This window comes from Perca fluviatilis, chromosome 2 (genome assembly GCF_010015445.1).
Source record: "Perca fluviatilis chromosome 2, GENO_Pfluv_1.0, whole genome shotgun sequence".
In the NCBI taxonomy this organism is placed as follows: Eukaryota; Metazoa; Chordata; class Actinopteri; order Perciformes; family Percidae; genus Perca; species Perca fluviatilis.
In genome coordinates, this window is record NC_053113.1 from 41,555,291 (window position 1) to 41,573,898 (window position 18,608).

Below are 18,608 nucleotides of genomic sequence, written 5' to 3' on the forward strand. Positions count from 1 at the left end.
AATGTTTTGTATCGCAGCCCTCTGGTGCATGAAGCCATTTGTCCCTGCTGCCTGGTGCCAGACATGCTTCAACCCAGACATGGCTTCCTATGCAGGGGAGCAGAGCGAAAGGCATCACAGAGCCAGCACCAATGTCTTACTCCATATCCTGTCCCACTATATGGCAGAGGCTCGCTCTCTCTCTCTACACAACCACCCATCATTCAAAGGTGCTGAGCATCTTCGGAGAGCGTGGCAAGGCGCTGATTAAACCTGCCTACTGCACGCTACTCTGTCCTCACCGACTGGAGAGACTCACACAATAGTTAGCTCCCCTGATGTGAAAGGGTAATGAATTTCAATGAAGCTCTGCTTGAATCCATGATTTATGCGTTGGCCTATGTCGAGTATGTGGCTAAGAGATATTCATGGCCTTCTCTCCCTACTCTCAGAGGAAACACAGCCAATAGACATGGGAAGTGCGTAGTCTACTAAACTGTGTCAGCAGCATTCAGAATGGGAGGGCTGCAGTTCACGATTACTCTATTAAATATGTTCGATTTGACCGTTTGCTGTTCACCAAAGAAAAAGCCATGATGGGGCGCCCGGATGGCTTAGTTGGTAGAGCGGGCGCCCATATACAGAGGTTTACTCCTCGACGCAACGGGCCCAGTTTCTACTCCGACCTGTGGCCCTTTGCTGCCTGTCATCCCCCCTCTCTCTCCCCTTGCATGTCTTCTGCTGAAATTGCCCAAAAAATATAAAAAACAAAAAAATCATGATGGATAAAGATCAGATGACCTTAATTAGAGGTACGTTATTGTAGAATGCCTGTCAGAATACCTTGATCAGTCAGTGGAATGCAGTTTAAGTTGGATCTTGCAGACCATTGGTTGGTGGACACTTAATCACAATCTGCTTAGGTTTTTTTTTTTTTGTCCCTATATACATGAGCTGCAAGACTCATGCCAGGAATCCTGCATAATTGTACTTCTGGGAGGAATTTCTTATGGACACACACACACACACACACACACACACACACACACACGCTCTCTCTCTCTCTCTCTCTCTCTCTCTCTCTCTCTCTCTCTCTCTCTCTCTCTTTCTCTCTCTTTGCTGGTTGCAATAGCTTTGAGCAAAAAAGCCCAGCTCTCCTACTGTAGGTACATGTTCATGTTGGAATCCATCAAAACCCAACCAAAATGCTGATTTGCCTCCACCACCCCGGAGGATAGTCTCCCCTGCATCCCCTCACTAACCCTCCGTGGCAAATGCAAGCCTGCAGCACAGAAAACATCGGCAGTAGTTGCCTACCCCTCTCTCTCACTCCCTCTCTCTCTTTTCACTGTATTTCTGGTCTGCCTCTATCTCCCCCCCCACACACACACACACACCCTCTCTCTCTGTCTCTTTGTCTTTTCTCTCTGTCTTGCCTTGCATCCTCAGTGCTGATTGACTCTCCAGAGTAAAGGGAAGCTGAATCCATGGCTCACATTTCTAGCCCTTTGCGGAGCACAAGAGATTCTTTGTTCAGTAAGTTTTGCCTCAGAGCCTCTGCTGCCTGAAAGCAATGGACAAGACTGAATATTTTTCAGCACCATTTCAGGCTTAATTCAGTGAGTATCATGTTTCAGAATTTTGCTGCTGTCAAGCGCCTCACTGGTCACTCTTATTGCTAATAAAAGTGTCATTACACAGTAGTAGAAATTATTATTTTGCCTTTTTTTTTTTATTTAATTAGAGGGATGGATAAAGAAAATGATGGAGAGTGTTGTGCTGATTGTTTGCATCACACAAAAACGCTGTCAAACACAGAAAGATACAGTAATAAAGCCACTTAATCACCATCAATAGGAGGCAATACAATATGTAAACAACATAATGCTAAATACAGTATAACTTCCATTGAAATTGTATTGGTTTCTTTTTATAGAAAACATGTATTTCCATGCAAGTGTTTGTAGAAAAAGGGAGGGGGGGACTTGTTAATTCATTAAGGTAAAGTTTTTTAGCTTTTTGCTGGCAGGTTTGTCTCTAGAGCTCCCCCTACAGCTTCAGAATAGATATTTGGCAGCTCCTATGTTTACTCGTGTCTGACTCCTCTCTTAGTCAGTCTGCCGTTTCCTCTTGCTCTGTTCCTCCGACAATGCTTTCCTAGCTTTCGGCTTCTTTTTTACCGGCTCAGCCATGACGATAGCGTGAAAAACTCCATTGCTACCTTGTTAGCCGGTTCCTGAATGGGCGTGTATTTGTGCAAGAAATTCGTTACATGGCGAGACCTGATATCACGAGATACTTCCTGACGCTGAGGCCGGTGGCCCGCTGGCCAAAAGTTGCAAAGGTGGTTTTTCTGCTCACAGGCGCTAGGGGGAAGCGAGACGACCACCATTCAACTCGAAAAAAAAGTCATATAACCATTCCAATGACTCCGAAGCTGTTCAGTTAAGGTAAATTAAGCTATAAAAAAACTGCATAGTTCCCCTTTAAGCTTTTAAAATATGTATTGTAATGTCTTATAAGCAGGCACACAGAACAAAATTAATTTCTATGTTTAATTTGAATGTTCCACTATTTGCGCAGTTCTAGAGGTTGCAAAGTAATTTTTTTTTTTTTTTCGAAGACATGCTAAAAGACAAAACAGCATTGTGTCTTACAGTGCCTCTTATGTGCACATGGTGAAGCACCAGTGACTGTGTGGAAAGTGCTTTTTGATCAGAGTGAATGGCTGGGGTCTGGGATAAAATCACACACTATTTGAGTGGAAGCCAACTCCACTCACTAGTTTTTTTTAATACAAAACTAGTGGACAAGTTGTTTTCAAAGACCCGATTGATAATGTAATAAAAGAACATATTAAAAAACAGCGTATGTCAATGGCCCACAAAAGAACATACGCTACACACTATAGTTTGGGAAATCAGGAAGCAATGCAGCAGTGACGTTGTGGTTGGCTAGCAGAAACAAACCTCCTGGAGCAGAACTGGACGAAGAAAAGGGTCTTTTGAATGGCAAGTTCAGTGTCAAAACCCTTCCAGATGGTTCTCTCCGCAAGACTAAAGTTATCTGCATGCAGCAAGCAAGCAAAGTTGATTTATATAGCTCCTTTCACAGACACCAGTCACTAAGTGCTGCACATTGAAAAAATACAACAAAACAACAAATCCAATATAGTCAAAGAGAAAACACCAGACCAAAATGTGCATGTTGTGTATTAATGCCTGTCTGAACAGGTGGGGTTTTTAGCTGCTTTTTAAAAGAGTCCACAGTACTGTTGATGTGACCTGAGTTACCGCCGGAGTACGCCGAGTCTCAAAAACCACTTGAGCATTAAAAACTTGGAAAAAGTCCCTTTTAAAGTACACTTATAAACAGATAAAAAGGAAACGGGAGCACAAAGCAGTCTGCCTGGCCTGCTCATTGTCTCTACCAATACCTAAAAGCAGACAGAAAATCCGACCATTACCCATGGCGGTGGGGAAAGACAGGTTCCAGTCTTCAGATTGCCTGGTTTCAGTGTGCCATCAAAACATCAAATTAGGTTTGTCAAATGATGCATGTCACTTGTCACATCCAGTGCGTCCAGAAATTCGGAGAATGTGTCGGCTCTGGGAGTTTCGGTTGAAGCCCAGGTGATCAGAACGTGTTTACTCTTTTAGTGAATTCTACCGTTCAGGTGAAACATTAGTAGCACTCAAACATGTTTTGCAGTGAAATGGAAATGTTGACAGGATTGGAGCCTGTGCTTATTACTGTCATTAGCAAAGGCGTAATAATCAAGCCAAAGAAAATGAGTGGGAGGAAAGTTTTTTTTTTTTTTTTTTTTCAGACCACATTACTCAGAAAAGCTCCTGATTGCTCTCTTGCAGATTCTATCGATGACTGTCCCAGTAACTGCTTTGGGAACGGGGACTGTGTTGCTGGAACATGCCACTGCTTTTTAGGATTCAAAGGACCTGACTGTGGGCGAGGTAAGTCGCTCCCATATCATAATAATGTCTTTATTGATCTACATCGTTCATACATAACATTTGAAGGGTGCCGACCAAATTTTATTCACTGCGTGACCAGAACAAAGCCATTACAATCTTACAATTACTTTTATTGTACTTCAGATCTTTCTTATTAAATTAGGCAGTTCTCCTCCAGACGATTCATTTTTACCTCTATCTCTCCTAATGGCGTATTGTGTTGCACATAAAAGAACTCTTGAATAACTGTATAGAGAAGAGGGCTTTAGATTATAGGGCTGGTATTCAATCATTCTTTCAATTAATGACACCAAGGCCATATTTTCCCCCAAATTAACAACTTTGAGCAGAATGTTAGATTGATAGCAGTTTGTTTTGGTTGCATCTTTGCACGTACTGCCATCTGTTATCCATGTGTTGATTGGCACCACATTTTACACTTTTTAATTCAACTCTTTTTTTTTTTTTCAACAGCTGCACAACAGCCATTGTATTGCTATGAGATATGTGTTGTTTTTTGTTAGAACTGGGTCACATCTGCACTGGATGCCAAAGTGCAGTAATGTGTGCTGCGTGTTGCACACGGGGAAAGGAAACCTTTCAACATTTTGGTCAAGAAGCTCATTGTCATATCGAGGCTTTAGCACACACTTACTATTCTTTGAAGCTATGGTTGGAGGGGTCCATTCAAATGGATGTATGCTGTCTGCTCTTTTCAAAGCTGCCTGTCCAGTGCTATGCAGTGGGAATGGTCAATACCTTAAAGGTCGCTGCATGTGTCACAGCGGCTGGAAGGGCTCCGAGTGTGACATTCCCACCAACCAGTGCATTGACATCACATGCAGTAGCCACGGGACCTGCATCGTGGGAACCTGTATCTGCAACCCAGGCTACAAAGGGGAAAACTGTGAAGAAGGTGATTATAAGTGATAAGTGACGGTAATGTATCCTAAACGTATAAATTCCTACATAATATGGCTTTTGTAACCACCATCTGAGCTTGTTAGTGCTAGACATTTTAATGCAGTACTCATAATGGGAACGGCTATTAAGTGGGTATGGCTTATTTAACAGTCTATCCAGTAATATAATGGCAGGACATCCTTTATGAAGATCGTTACAGCCGTAACGCTTCAGAGTATGCATCCTAGGTGACTTTTCCTGTATAAATCATGAATATAAGGCATTGCGGTAATCGAAACAGTCCATTTACTGCCAGAAATTCAGACACAAAGTCTGATGTTAATCCATTAGGAACTCCACATTCACGATGCTGGATAAGGCTTGACCAGATAAGATTGAAGGAGCCATTGTGTTTGCCAGCTCTTGAAGGCTCTCATTTCAAGATGAAAAATGGCCCTGGGAGTTTGATAAATGGGGGTTTGTGACATCCGTAGGCCCCCATTCTATTTTAGGTGGAGTATTATCCATAAGGAGTGGAGGGGGAATGTGGACGAGGGCCCTTTAACATTTTTACCTTTCTTCCGTGCGACCTTCAGCCACAATGATTAATTGCCAGGAGAGAGTTTCTTGTCAGTTAGCCTCTGATCTTTGTGCCTTGTGCCCAAACCATCTGCTAAGAGGCGAGAGATCCTGTTTGTCTTACTATGACGGCCTTTATACCCATTTATGTCACAGTAAAGGGGAGCTGCCATGGCGCGGCCTGCCGCTCTCAGTGGCTAGACATTGCTCCTGCTTGGGGCCCATTTGCCATCTGCGTGTACCATGCAGATATTGTCTGGTAGTAAGAACGTTCTCATTTTGATTGTATGCTCCCACAACTCCTGTGCCTTACAAAGTGAGCATTCATTTAACAAGATGTCAAGGGAAGGGATGCTATAGAAACAGCTATTAGTTTGATATTTGCATACTAATTGAACTGATACACTGTGTACTGTGTACACTGATGCAGTGCACAAAAAAGATGCAGCAGAGGGAAGCCAGGGCAAGGCTTCCTCAGTCACAGCGATCTTCTAATAGTCTGTAAACTAGTGTTGAGCCTGCCTAGAAGGATTTTCCTTACTTTGCCCTGTTTTGTCCTTTACATTCTGGTAATGTGTTTTTTGTTTTTTTTTTCCAGCTTTGAACTATTCATCATCATGGCTTTCATTTTCGAGAAACATGCTTCTATTAAGGCACCTTCCCTCTTCAGGAGGAGTTTCCATTATGAGTTAATGGGACCGTGCCAGCAGGAGCGTGGGCAGTGCCCCTAGTTTGGTACCATAAGCCTCAGTGTGATTTAATTAGTTTGACTGTAAATCTTGTCTCCGGCTTTAGAGAAAGTATGCTGCCCTGCGTCGTTTTCTGTGTTCCTTTTTTGTACATTCATTGTACTTGCACTAAGGCAGCTGCAGCTGAGCTGCGGCCCACTGCAGTTGTCATTCTACTCAGGCTCAAATAGAGACACCAGGTTGCCTCTGAAAGAGGGAAATAGCAGGTGACTGGTGTGTCTGACGCTGTCTCTTTGGAACCCTTTTAGTGGACTGCTTGGATCCGACATGCTCAGGCCGAGGGGTGTGTGTCCAGGGAGAATGCCACTGCTTTGTGGGGTGGGGCGGGCCTGGATGCGAGAGCCCCAGGGCCTCCTGCATGGACCAGTGCTCTGGACACGGAGCCTTCCTGGCAGACACCGGAACCTGCAGCTGCGATCCCAACTGGACGGGCCATGACTGCTCTACAGGTGAGTGCTTCCCTCAGACGAGAGTAAACATTGGCGGAATTTCCTTTCACAGATCAATGCTGATGTAGCTTTGATTACCAAGTAGAAAAAAAAAAAAAAAACCTCAATGCATTCACGTTAAATAAAATAAGCCAAGAATTTGTCTCTTTTTTTGTTGTGATTTTTTTGCTGTTTCCAGCATTTAGGCCATCATCTTATGTATTTATTAATGTAAATAAAGCATTACATAAAAACAAAACATAATTTAATCATGAAGTAAAGTTTTATCACAGCTAGTGAAACAGCTAGTCGTACCTATATTTGTAGTTATACACTTCTCACTTGTATAATTCTTACATGTATCGATCCTCAACTACTTTTTTTACAGTATCCTGTATAATTTATTAACCTTCAATATTTACATTTTTATTTTAATACCTCACAACTGACAAGAAACCGCAACAACATGTTTTAACCTTCTGTGTATGACATCTCTGTCACATATCTGGGATAAAATCCTTGCCTTTTTGTCAGAATTTATTTCACTGCTTGATTCAATTCATAACTTTGATAAGTGCCGCGCTCCTCGCTCCTCGCAGAAGTAAACATTTGTGATTATGTTAAAATAAAATGGCCCACATAAAAGCCTCAATTATTCACATCACTGATCAGTTGGAGGTCCACAGCTAGCAATCAAACTCTGGTTGATTTTGCTCTAAATTGACTTCTTTTACGAATGGCTTCATCCTCAAGCTCCACGCGGTTAGCTGGCAGCCAGAGTAAAGAGGGAAACATGCATAGCAGGGGTATTGTCAGGGGAATGATCTAATGCATGTTAATGCTCTTTCTTGAGTTCTGGCTTTCTTCACGTTGGCACAAGGCTCACAGCTGATGATAGCTTTTTCTGCTCCGGAGGATTGTTCCCATTGTGTTCATTTTGTCCATGGGGAATGTCTTCTCTTGGTAGTCAAGAATAGGCTGAGCATAAGATAAAGTTTTACACCTAGAATATACCTTTTTGAGGCTCTAAGGATGAAAAAAAAAATTATGTTTAACTGTGACAGCCGCCTGCCTGCTCACATTTACCAATGGAGTATTTTAGTGAAAACCCTCAGAGAACTCGAGCTACTTCTACACTACTACGTTTTGGTTTAAAAAGGACGTTCGTGCACGTGCACGTGTTAATACGGACGGAGATTAGTTCTGCTACTGGAGCTAAAACTCTTGCGTGGACGGAGATCGTTTTTGTCTCAAAACGCCACTTAAAAATGAAAAGGCAGCAGTGTGAATGTAGCCTCAGTGGTGGATTGTTAAAGAGCTATCAAATGTAGGTATCTAACATCACGTACTTTCAGTGTTGGCAGATGAAAGCAGTTTTCCCCCACGTATAAATGATCATATGAGACTGTATTCATGTTTTAGGGTTATTCTCTGGCAGATTTTACGCTTTGGATAGGCGGTGACAGCTGCAGCCTCAACATCATCATTTGTATTCTCACAAAATATTTCTGAAATGAGAGTTTTAGTTCGGCAGTCTCTTGGATCCACGAATCCCTTTATATTCCAAGCAGGCACAATGACCTATTAGGTAATCCTGGGGATTTTGAGGGAAATGGGCAGTTAGTCTGAGTTTGCCTCGCAGAGAAAGAGCTCTGTAAATGATGACGAGTTGGCTCTTTATCCACCTTTATCCTGGTCATTGCAGAGCTTTCTGGGCTCTAATACAACACTAAGCTTGGTGGTGGGGTAGTTCAGCTAGCAGCCTATAACCTTGCAGACTGGGGGAAGAAAAAGATGGAAAGCTTTCAGTATGTCGTTCAAGATTCTTTAATCCCCCCCTCCCCAATACTTTTAAGTCACAAACTCATTTTCTCATGTGGCTCGGAACAGTACAACCTGGGTGTGCACAGCTAGTAGTAATGCTGTTACAAGCCATAAAACAATGCCTGAGGTTTTATGTCCTTTAATATGTGTGTTTTTATGCCATTTTTGCCATTCTCTCACCCAGAGGAAAGTTTGTTTACGCGGCCCTTTAGTGCAAATGGTAACGGCCATCATGGGGATGGGGTATTTCTCACTGTGGACTCCTCTGGCCACGGATAATGAGGGTTTGCCCGCAGGCTATAATTGCATCTTTTGCACGTTAAAGGTTTCTCCTTTGTTCCGAGTGAACAGTTGTCTCTCAGTCAGTTTGAGTCTGTTTTCTCTGACCGTTACGTGTTCTAATCATTCTGAGAAAGGAACTGGTAGGGTCACTTGTTTTTTTTTTCAACTCATGCGCTAATGAGATCACTCAAGATGTTCATTATGTTCATTAGCACCTCCTATTTAAATGTGTTAATATTGTCTTAGAAGGCATAATTCCACAATAAATAATTATTAGAAAATGACTGACGAGCAGACCTCTGTACCTGAATCCTAATCTGATATTCTGTGTTTGCGTGTGTAATGATGTTTGTTGTTGTGTATGTTTTGGCAGTCATACGGGGCACGGATTTAAATGCTGCTAGCATACTGTGCCTCTAAATCAAAAGTCAGATGTAAAATTAGGGCTGGGGAGAGTGATTTCAAAAAAAGAGAAAAGAAAAAAAGCTTTTTAAAATGGTAATGTCATGTTATGATTTGTGGCTGAAAATACCACTCAAATCTAATTTGTAGCAATGACAAAATGGGCACTGTAAAGACAGTAATTGACTTATTAAAAGATTTCTACCTCCAGTTTGGTCCCCCCCCCGTAGTCATATTTGAATTGGCTTGGTTAACAATCCAGTAATACATGGCTATTGTTCCTCGTTGCCCATACAGTACTGCTAAGCCTCTTTTTTTTTAATTTTTTTTACATAATACTTAATAAAGAGGTTAACATTTCAATGAGTTTCATAATAAATCTGTCAGTGTATAATTTCTTTGAGCTTTCGTCTCGTCATACTCTCCCTGGAGTTCATGAGACGTGGGTAATGTGTCACGGAGGTCTTTCAGCTGCCACACAAAAGCTCCAGCCGAGCTTTACTGTGGCGCTGTCTTTCAGTCCCCTTCATACTGTGAATGCACTTCCTCCTCTGGTGCACTGAACTTAGGTAGAATAAAAACAGCATTTTGACATAAAATGCCTTGAATACATTTGTGGAGCCTTACTTCCTGCCTTTTGCCCATATTAATGTGGCAAAGCTATGAACACAGCATGTTTAACAAAGGATATATAGTAACTTTCACAGTTTAATCCAAATATTGGTGCTGATATCGTTGTCATTGCTACAAGAAGTTCCAGCTGTGTATTATCTCCTCTTTATACCCTTTTTGTCAGAAAGAGGTGAATTTACAAAAAGGAGAAGAGCCAAGGGCAAGAATAAGTCTGCTTAGGCCTCCACGTTCCATGTCTTTTCTTTATAATGGACTTATTAGATTTGTATTGTCAAAAAGGATTGCCCCCTTATGAGGTGCAGGAATTTCTTTTCAGCTGCCATCAGACAAGGTAGTGGAGCGTGGCTGCTTTTCCTTGACAATAACTCCTGGATTTGTCTTTTCTTCACCCCTTGTTGCCTTGTCCCGTCACCCCCTTGTTTTCCCTTCTCCATCCCATTTCCCACCCCCCTTTTCCTTCCTTTCTGTCTGTCTTCCCCCACTCTCTCTTATTGTCTTTTTCTATGCCCCTGTCTCCCACAGAGATTTGTGCAGCGGACTGTGGTGGCCATGGCATTTGTGTGTCGGGCACCTGCCGCTGTGACGACGGCTGGATGGGCACTGGGTGTGACCAGAGGGCGTGTCACCCTCGCTGCAACGAGCATGGCACTTGCAGGGACGGCAAATGTGAATGCAGTCCCGGTTGGAACGGAGAACACTGCACTATTGGTAGGATGGGAAGAGGTTTTGACTTGACTGTGTGTGTGTGTGTGTGTGTGTGTGTGTGTGTGTGTGTGTGTGTGTGTGTGTGTGTGTGTGTGTGTGTGTGTGTGTGTGCGTGTGTGGAAGGCCAACAAAGGCGTAGGTTGTCTGTCTGTCTGCGAGTGTATGAAGCGCTGGGTGTGAGGGGAAGGGTCCAGTTGGAGAAGAGAGGATGGAAAGCATGCTTAATTGAATTTGTGCAACTCGGTAAAGCATGAACAGGTTTACTCAAGGATCTGAGGCTTGCCTTCATGCATTTTAATGTGGGAATGTGCTAAGGTGTCCTTTCATTTTGCTCATCCTTTTCCTCAGCTCTTTCTTTTCTCCCTTCAAATTTACTATTAATTTCAAATGGTGAAACGTGAGTCATTGTGCGCAGGTCAACCACCACTTTTAGCTCTAAAACTTTGTTCATCTTCTCTTAACGCTTGCAGACGTTTTCAGGACCTTGACTGAATGTCAGAGCTTTCTGGAAACCTTGGCTCACTTAAACCTAAAAAAAAACATTGCGTTGCCAGTCATTAAGTGTTCTGTGTTTTGCAGAGTATGCCAGCAGTGGTTCATGGGTTGATATAGTTGGCTCTTTTTTATTTATTTTGTTAAAATCCTTTACAGAGAAAGTAGTTAAGAGACAGAATGAGCCACAATGAGAAAATTTGCGAAGTGTACAACACACTCTATATTGAAAATATACTTTCAATGTGCAATGTTTTAATTCCTGGAGAGGTGGCATTCCTCGTTGTCAACATTTGCTTGGAAGTAGTGACTGCAGTAATATGTAAATATTAGCAACAACAGACGCAGGCAAGCTGTAAGTAAGCAGTAGTTGACCTGTTTGTTACCTGTCTCTGTTGGGAATGCCCAATGGAAGATATTTCTGAGTTATGATGGTAGATGTTCTGAAGTCTGACAGTTTTATTGTTGAAGTGTAACTTGAGCTCATTAAGACAAGTGTTTTAATGTACTTAGCTTCATGATATTTGATGTCTAACCTCCTCTGAACATCAGTAGAGACCATCCACAGGACATGCTATGGGATGCCTGCTTTGCAAGACTTGAACTTTATCATTCTTTACCTGTTTTGCATCAATTCTCTTCTCTTCACCTCTGTCATTTCCTTTTTATTCCTTTGTTTTGTTGGTGGAAAGTAACTGAATGCATTTACTCAAGTGGTGTACTTAAGTACAGCTTTGAGATATTGGTACTTCACTTGAGTATTTCAAATACATTTCTTTCGTCCTACTTCTACTCCACTGTGTTTCAGAGGGAAATATTTTTGACTCCACATTTATTCGAATGTTGTGGTCATCAGTCAATGCATTTGCATGCAAAATATGTGGCAATCACAACGTCGCGGTTAAGCTACCCAGCCACTGCTATGTTGACAGTCGCCACCTAACATGGTAGCTCACTCATTATCATTCTATGACCCAACCAGCCAAGCATCAGAGAGGAAGCCAGGAAACAGTGGATATCTCTTCCCCCTCTGCCACAGCATTTCACTGGACAGAATTGAAACAGAAACTCCCACACATATAAGTCACTGGGGAGATGGGACAAAAGTTGAGTAGTCTTATATTACGTATTCAAATAGATGAAGATAATCTTTCTCACAGTATTCTCATTTATATCTTGGAACAGAGCTGCTTGAGTACAGAGCCTTGACTCAGCCTGTGAATGTTTCATATGCCCGCCTTGCATTATTGATGGGCCTTTTATAAGTGCCATATTGAGATCCCCACTCCCTCGACAAGAATATTCCTCAGTGTCATCCATTAAGATGCCAAAGATCTCAATTTAAATCAATTTTCATTATTGAGACGCTCTGCGTTTGGCCCCAAGCCCCATGCTGTGGAGCACAGGAGGTCCAATATAGCCCCCCCGTCATTGCAGAAGCCTCTGTTGACCTCATCGTCTGTAGAGGTGTTTCAAGATTAAAAGTGCTTTTTGTTGAACATCCTGACCTCCTGTAGGATATTGCTTGAGAGATTTAAGGGTGGTAATATGTGCATCAATCACGCTGCTTTTGAAATACTCCCCTGAGATATTCTGCCGATCCTGGCAGTTGATAAATGGGGACAGATTCAAATGTTCTTTCTGAACATATCACTTGTTTTAACCTCTCTTTCACTCTTTCTTTCTTTATTTCTCTCTCTCATTCTCTTTCTCTGTGTTCCACAACCCCCCTGTCTTTTTTTTCGTCTCCATCCCTCTCCCTCTGTGTTGGATTGTATTTGTTGTGTTGCTTGTAATGCATGATTTTGCTTAAGCCTGCACTTTTCCTTTTTTTTTTGTTTATCTTTTGTAATGTAAACTAACACCTTGCCTTGCTGTCTTGTCATGGAAGTGGCACTGTTCAAACCTCCCTTATATGTCCTGTCTTTTATCTCCCAAGCTCACTATCTGGATAAGGTAGTGAAAGGTATGGCATTCCTCCTTCCTTCTATTTTGCCCTCCTCCCATTGTAACTCCAGCCAGCATTAACAAATCATGCACACACACCATGCTCTTCCCCTACATTGACATATGCAAACACTATGCACCTCTTGTCGCCCCAAACAACTCATTCTTAAGATCCCCACCTCCCATCAACTTTTTTGCCATATTGTCACACAGTAAATAATCTCCACTTAGCACTTTCACACCTGGTGAGTCAAGTTGTGCTGCTTTCTATACGTGTTGAATATTTGGTTTGTGTGCAGCCTCGCTTTCTCAATAGGAGAGAGAAAAAAGGGCTTCATAACCTGTGCCATGCATTATGGATGAGTGTGCAGCTGTGAGCAGGGCCTGATAGGTGCTGAGGCCGCATCCTCTCTAATTAAAAGAGTTCATGGTCTGGTTGGTGCAGGGCAAGCAGGGGGTGGAGGCTCTGCAGCAACCCTGCCTTTCTGCCTCCAGCACCCTCGCTCACTCTCGCTGTGTCCTTGGTAATGGACCACCTGGCCTGAGAGTGGCTGCCAGAGGAGTCCTTTGAACACGTGCAGCCTCAAGTTTGGAGCTGTTTCAGGCAGGGCTCAGCAGGGGCTCATCTCTGAAAGGGCTGCCAATTAAGTTGAACTGGGGCCAACAGAGAACGGATCTTTATTTATCCTTGTGATAAACATTCGGAGCTTACTAATCATCTGTCTCCACTGGTCTAAACCAGAGTTGTTTTGTCCATTTGCTCAATAAAGGACGCCTAATGTCCAAACGTGTCTAGGAGGCAAGACACTTTGTAATGGCATTAGCCTTCAACTGTGGGTCCCTTCTTCAGGGAAACGAGAAGAAAATTGAGACAGGATTATTTCTTTTTCTTACCATTTTTAAATGCTCCACAATTGATCCCCATGTTATTTACTATTTTATATATATATATATATATATATATATATATATATATATATATATATACAGCACAGAGAACAGAAGGGAACAACAGATAGGTTGGGGATATTATTTGGCAATATTTTGTCAGAGTTGCTCCACTAACCTGAAATGTACACTAGTTCTGCTTTTACTTTTTTAAATCCCCATTTATGAGGCATACATGTGCAATAATATGTATAAATGTGGATGGTTCATTGGTCCATGGCTGTATTATCACTCATGTCATGATACTGTCGTTTCTCTGTATTGCACCGACCAAAATGCAACTGATGCCTTCCTCAGCTAACCATCTATCCTTGGTACTGCTTCTACCTTTTAGCTTCCTAAGTACTTATCTCCGTTTCCTTCTCATCACTGTTTCTTCCTTCATCTGATATTTCTCCCTTTAATACATGCCTCCCATTCACCGTAACCGTTTCTCTTTCTTTCTAGCTCCTATTCTCCCCGTGTGATGTAAGAGCATTGAGACAGCCGCCCTAGTCTCTTTAGTTGATAAAATGGGTCAGCTTAGCATTCTCCCTATCAAGGCAGCTTGCTAACAACACAAACTGTGACAGCCTTATGCGTTTGATATCTTGAGATGCTACCCTCTGCTTCAGCGAGAGGATACGAATCACGAGCTACCAGATAAATGCCAAACAGCCCTATAAAAATGGGCAAGCTAATCCTCTGATCTATGTCCTTGTGAAGACCTATCCAGAAAGAAGCAGATGAACGTTTCACCTGTCGGTCTGCTCCAGACTGCTTTTAGATCCCCTGGGGTCACATGCCCGGGGAACACAGAGCAAGCTAAGCCCTCCCCTGCATAATGCTACCCAGCTCATCCTTACTCAAATTTTATTTAGCATTCTGCTTCGATTAATGACAGAACACTCACTCTCCCTGAAGGGATGATGCTATTGATTGCTAAGAAAAGGTCTGGAGACAACTTATCAAAACAGAAAGCAAATGATGATAATAAGCTTTTTTTTCAGTAACTAATGCAGTTTTGTTTGTTGTAGACAACAAAAGCAGAAATACTATGATCGTCATAACGGCCACATTGGAAAATCACATGAAAACGGATCCAATTCTGTGCAGGAATGCCAGCATTGACACCTCTGCTTTCGTTCCCCAGCTGTAGTAGCATAGATACAGGAGGCCAATCTACTGTAGTAATGAGTGAATATTGATTTAGAAGATCCCTCTTATCTGATTGGCCTTCAAAGGGATATTAGAAGCTTCACAAAAGGTGTATTGAATTAATCACCTTCAGCTGGGAGTCATTATAGCAACCCTCACCTGTTTACAGTCTTAACGTGACTTTAGTGTTGTAGTGACCCCTTTGTCTATCAAAAAAAAAAAAGGCCAACACGGCAGCTGATTGATAGCCTCTTTGTTTAATAATAATTATAATAATCTGTTTTATTTATATAGCGCTTTTCTACTCAAATACACTTTACAATAAAACCGGTAAATTAAGCACATTAAAAACAAGCAAATAACTGCAGGTGAAGTGTAATATTATGTAATGTTGAAGGATAACCCAAAGAGGTATGTTTTAGACGACCATATAGGTATACGTGTAGTTTAGTGTCCCAAATTATTTTCCAAAAACTGAGCGTCCCAAATGATGAGGGTCTTATTTGAGACAGGTTGCCCTAACCCTAACCCAGACACCTGTTAAACAGGTGGTTAAGCAGGTTCATAATTAAGGACATTGTATGGGGAATTTGGGACACCGACCATATGTCCAGTGTTTTCAATACAAACCCATTTTATCTCTTATTGTTCGTAATCAGCCGCTTTATCTCTCATTAGGCCGGTTACACACTGCCTGCGTGGCGTGAGCGTGGCGTTTCTGTTGCGTGTCAGCTGCGTGGCGGCTGCGTGGATTTTTCTATGTCTTCACACACCAGAAACGTGTCTGACGCGGTGGTGCTGCTGCTGCTGCTGCTGCTAGCCATGTCTGGACACATGTATGTTTCCAATTGATAAAATGAAATACCATGTTAAACATAAATATATACTGATCTGATTACAGCAAAGACAACGTCGGCAGTATTGACGGCAAAATAGTCTACAGAATATTTCGTTCTGTATTGACAGGTGCAATATTAGAAAATCAACTTTTTTTTAAAATTACATTTATATCTGCATTTATATCAAAACCTAGAGACTCAAACATCAACATGTCATTTATTAATACGTATTTGTGTCTAAACGACATATAAACATCTTTCCCTATTCCATTTTGCCTGGAAACGCTTCCAACACGCTTGCGTGTCGCGTGAAAAATAGGCGTCGGTTCTATTTCTAGCAGGCACGCGTTTCCGGCGCGCCCGAGACGTGCGTGTCACGCGGGCAGTGTGTAAGCTCTACCCTGTTACCATGGGAGCCGAAATATAAACGGACACGCCTAGCAGCTGACACGCTCGCACGACGCTTCCAGCGTGGAACCGCCCTTAGTCTATTCCCAAATCCTAGACAGACAAAATGTACCGTCATTACCGCACGGTTAACAAACACTGTGCTTCTCCAGAGTCAGCAACACCCGTGGGCAGTTACCTCTATAATAATGATCCCTTCAGTTTAATGGACAGTGAACTACTGCGCCAAGTGGTGGGAGGTTCAAAACAAACACAACCAAAAAAACATGAACCAAAATGGCTCTTACAAGTGTATTGCTATCAGAGAAATATTAGCAACACGTACTATTGTCATCAGCGAGCCCGCATTGTTGTTGTATTTTGATTGTTAGTGTTTGTTCACAAACAATATACAGTAGTCTGTGGAGTCTGTTCCCTGTTAAGCCGGCTTGATTTAATATTCAGTGCTGACCTCTGTCATTGTCCTTTTTTGTTACACAGAGGGCTGTCCTGGTTTGTGCAACGGAAATGGTAGGTGCACTCTGGGTAACAATGGCTGGTACTGTGTGTGCCAGCTGGGCTGGAGGGGCACTGGCTGTGACACCTCTATGGAAACTGCCTGCAGTGATGTCAAGGACAACGATGGAGGTAAAATCACAAACAGCACACAGCAATGCCTTCTGACACTGGCCAGACATCAGCAGGGACTCTTAGCTAGACATGATTAGACTTCTAGAAAGAAGCACCTCTGTGCTTGAGAATATACTGTACCTGCTTAAGGCTTTCCAGTTGTATTCGTATGCAGGTGAGGATGAGGAATGGCTTCCAGTCAGTCAACTGGACAACAGGTTTTTATTAAAAAGCAGAGTAGCTGGCCTGAGGCCTCGACCATGCGCTGGCCCCAGGAGGAAGTCCCTGCTCTGCCCTCTAACTAGCCCCGAGCAGAGCCAGGCACACACACAGACCCAGCCAGGGGGCTGCGCCACTCAGGGGGCCAAATGGAAGACGTGACTTCCTTTCTTCCAGACCTTATTCTGGGTTTGAGCGATGTGCTAGAATTCTTCCCCCCCAACCCCCCACAATCACAGTACAGGGCTCTCCCTGGCAAGGAAGGGGTGTAGCTGGGGATTTGACTGACTCCTGACAGCAGGGTTTATTTTTATCACCCATCTGGCCAGATAGGCCCCTGAAAGCAAAGGGTAGGGAGTCCAATGACCCACTTTAGTAAAGTAAAGTGCATTGCACAGCAGCTCCTTTTTCTTGTCTTGTGTTATTTCATCCATATTACACACAGAACACCACAAGCAATTCTAGAGGTGTTCAAATGTTCTCCAGGACGAGATGTACTTAGCATGGCTCCAATTATGTCGTAAGACAACAGCCAAAATGAATAATGCCCCAGTGACTCAAATATATATCCATAGTTTCTTTTGCCAGGTGTGTGTCCAGGCTGTTGTTTAATTAGAGAGTGTTTGTGTGTGTGTGTGTGTGTGTGTGTGTGTGTGTGTGTTTTTTGACCTTGTCAGATGGCCTAGTGGACTGCATGGATCCAGACTGCTGTCTGCAGGCGACCTGTCACACCACCTCTCTGTGTGTTGGCTCCCCGGACCCCCTGGACATCATCCAGGAGACACAGATGTCCTCAGCGCAGAGCAACCTGCAGACTTTCTACGACCGCGTGCACTTCCTGGTGGGCAGAGACAGCACCCACGTCGTCCCTGGAGCCAACCCCTTCGATGGAAAGTGAGTGACTTGTGCATTACACTTTTTTTTTCTGCATCGTCATTCGTTTTTCATGCGTCGTGTTCCTGTGAGATCCTTCTCATTCCGTTGAGTCAGTTAAATTAGTCATTGCTGGATTTAATTTGTTCCACATTTGAATTCAGCTACTCAGGATGCTTGACTTTGATTGTATACGCAGTTGTGTAGCTCTGCTCATTTCCATTGGAGTAAACAGTAATCTGAACTGAATTTGCATTATAACTAACATCACTCTTCTTCTTTTTTTTTTTAAGTAATGATATTTCGGATGCAAGCACAAATCAGTCAGTGGTTTTCATTATGAAGGCCAGTGCAATTACAACGCTGTTGTTATTGACAGATCTTAGCAAGTGTAAGATATTTTCTTTTTTTTTTTAAACCCAGAACAAATTGTCTGTGCGATGGAGGGGGGGCGGGGGGGGGCTGGCGGCAGCTTTAGGCAGTGGAAGCTGAAATGGGCAGGGACTGGTGGCGTGCATAGCTAGAAGGATGATGGACAGATGATGATGGACAAACATAGAATGTGGCAAAAAGCAAGACGCGTTCCCTCGCACGACAGGCATCTCATATTCATGTATTGTGATTACTTTTACTGTAATCCATCTGAGGCCCACTCCCAGAGGCAGAGCCCACGACACCCCA

The 18,608-nt window shown here is 42.8% G+C and overlaps 1 protein-coding gene across 1 annotated transcript in view; it reads left to right on the plus strand.

Moving 5' to 3' along the window:
- The window catches only part of tenm4 (teneurin transmembrane protein 4), a 226,404-nt gene that overhangs the window by 140,777 nt on the left and 67,019 nt on the right, over positions 1-18,608 (plus strand). Inside the window, 7 exon segments of the mRNA XM_039778870.1 lie at positions 3,849-3,950; positions 4,672-4,866; positions 6,430-6,630; positions 10,273-10,458; positions 12,887-12,913; positions 16,707-16,853; positions 17,732-17,948. Coding sequence (XP_039634804.1) covers positions 3,849-3,950; positions 4,672-4,866; positions 6,430-6,630; positions 10,273-10,458; positions 12,887-12,913; positions 16,707-16,853; positions 17,732-17,948 — 1,075 coding nt within the window.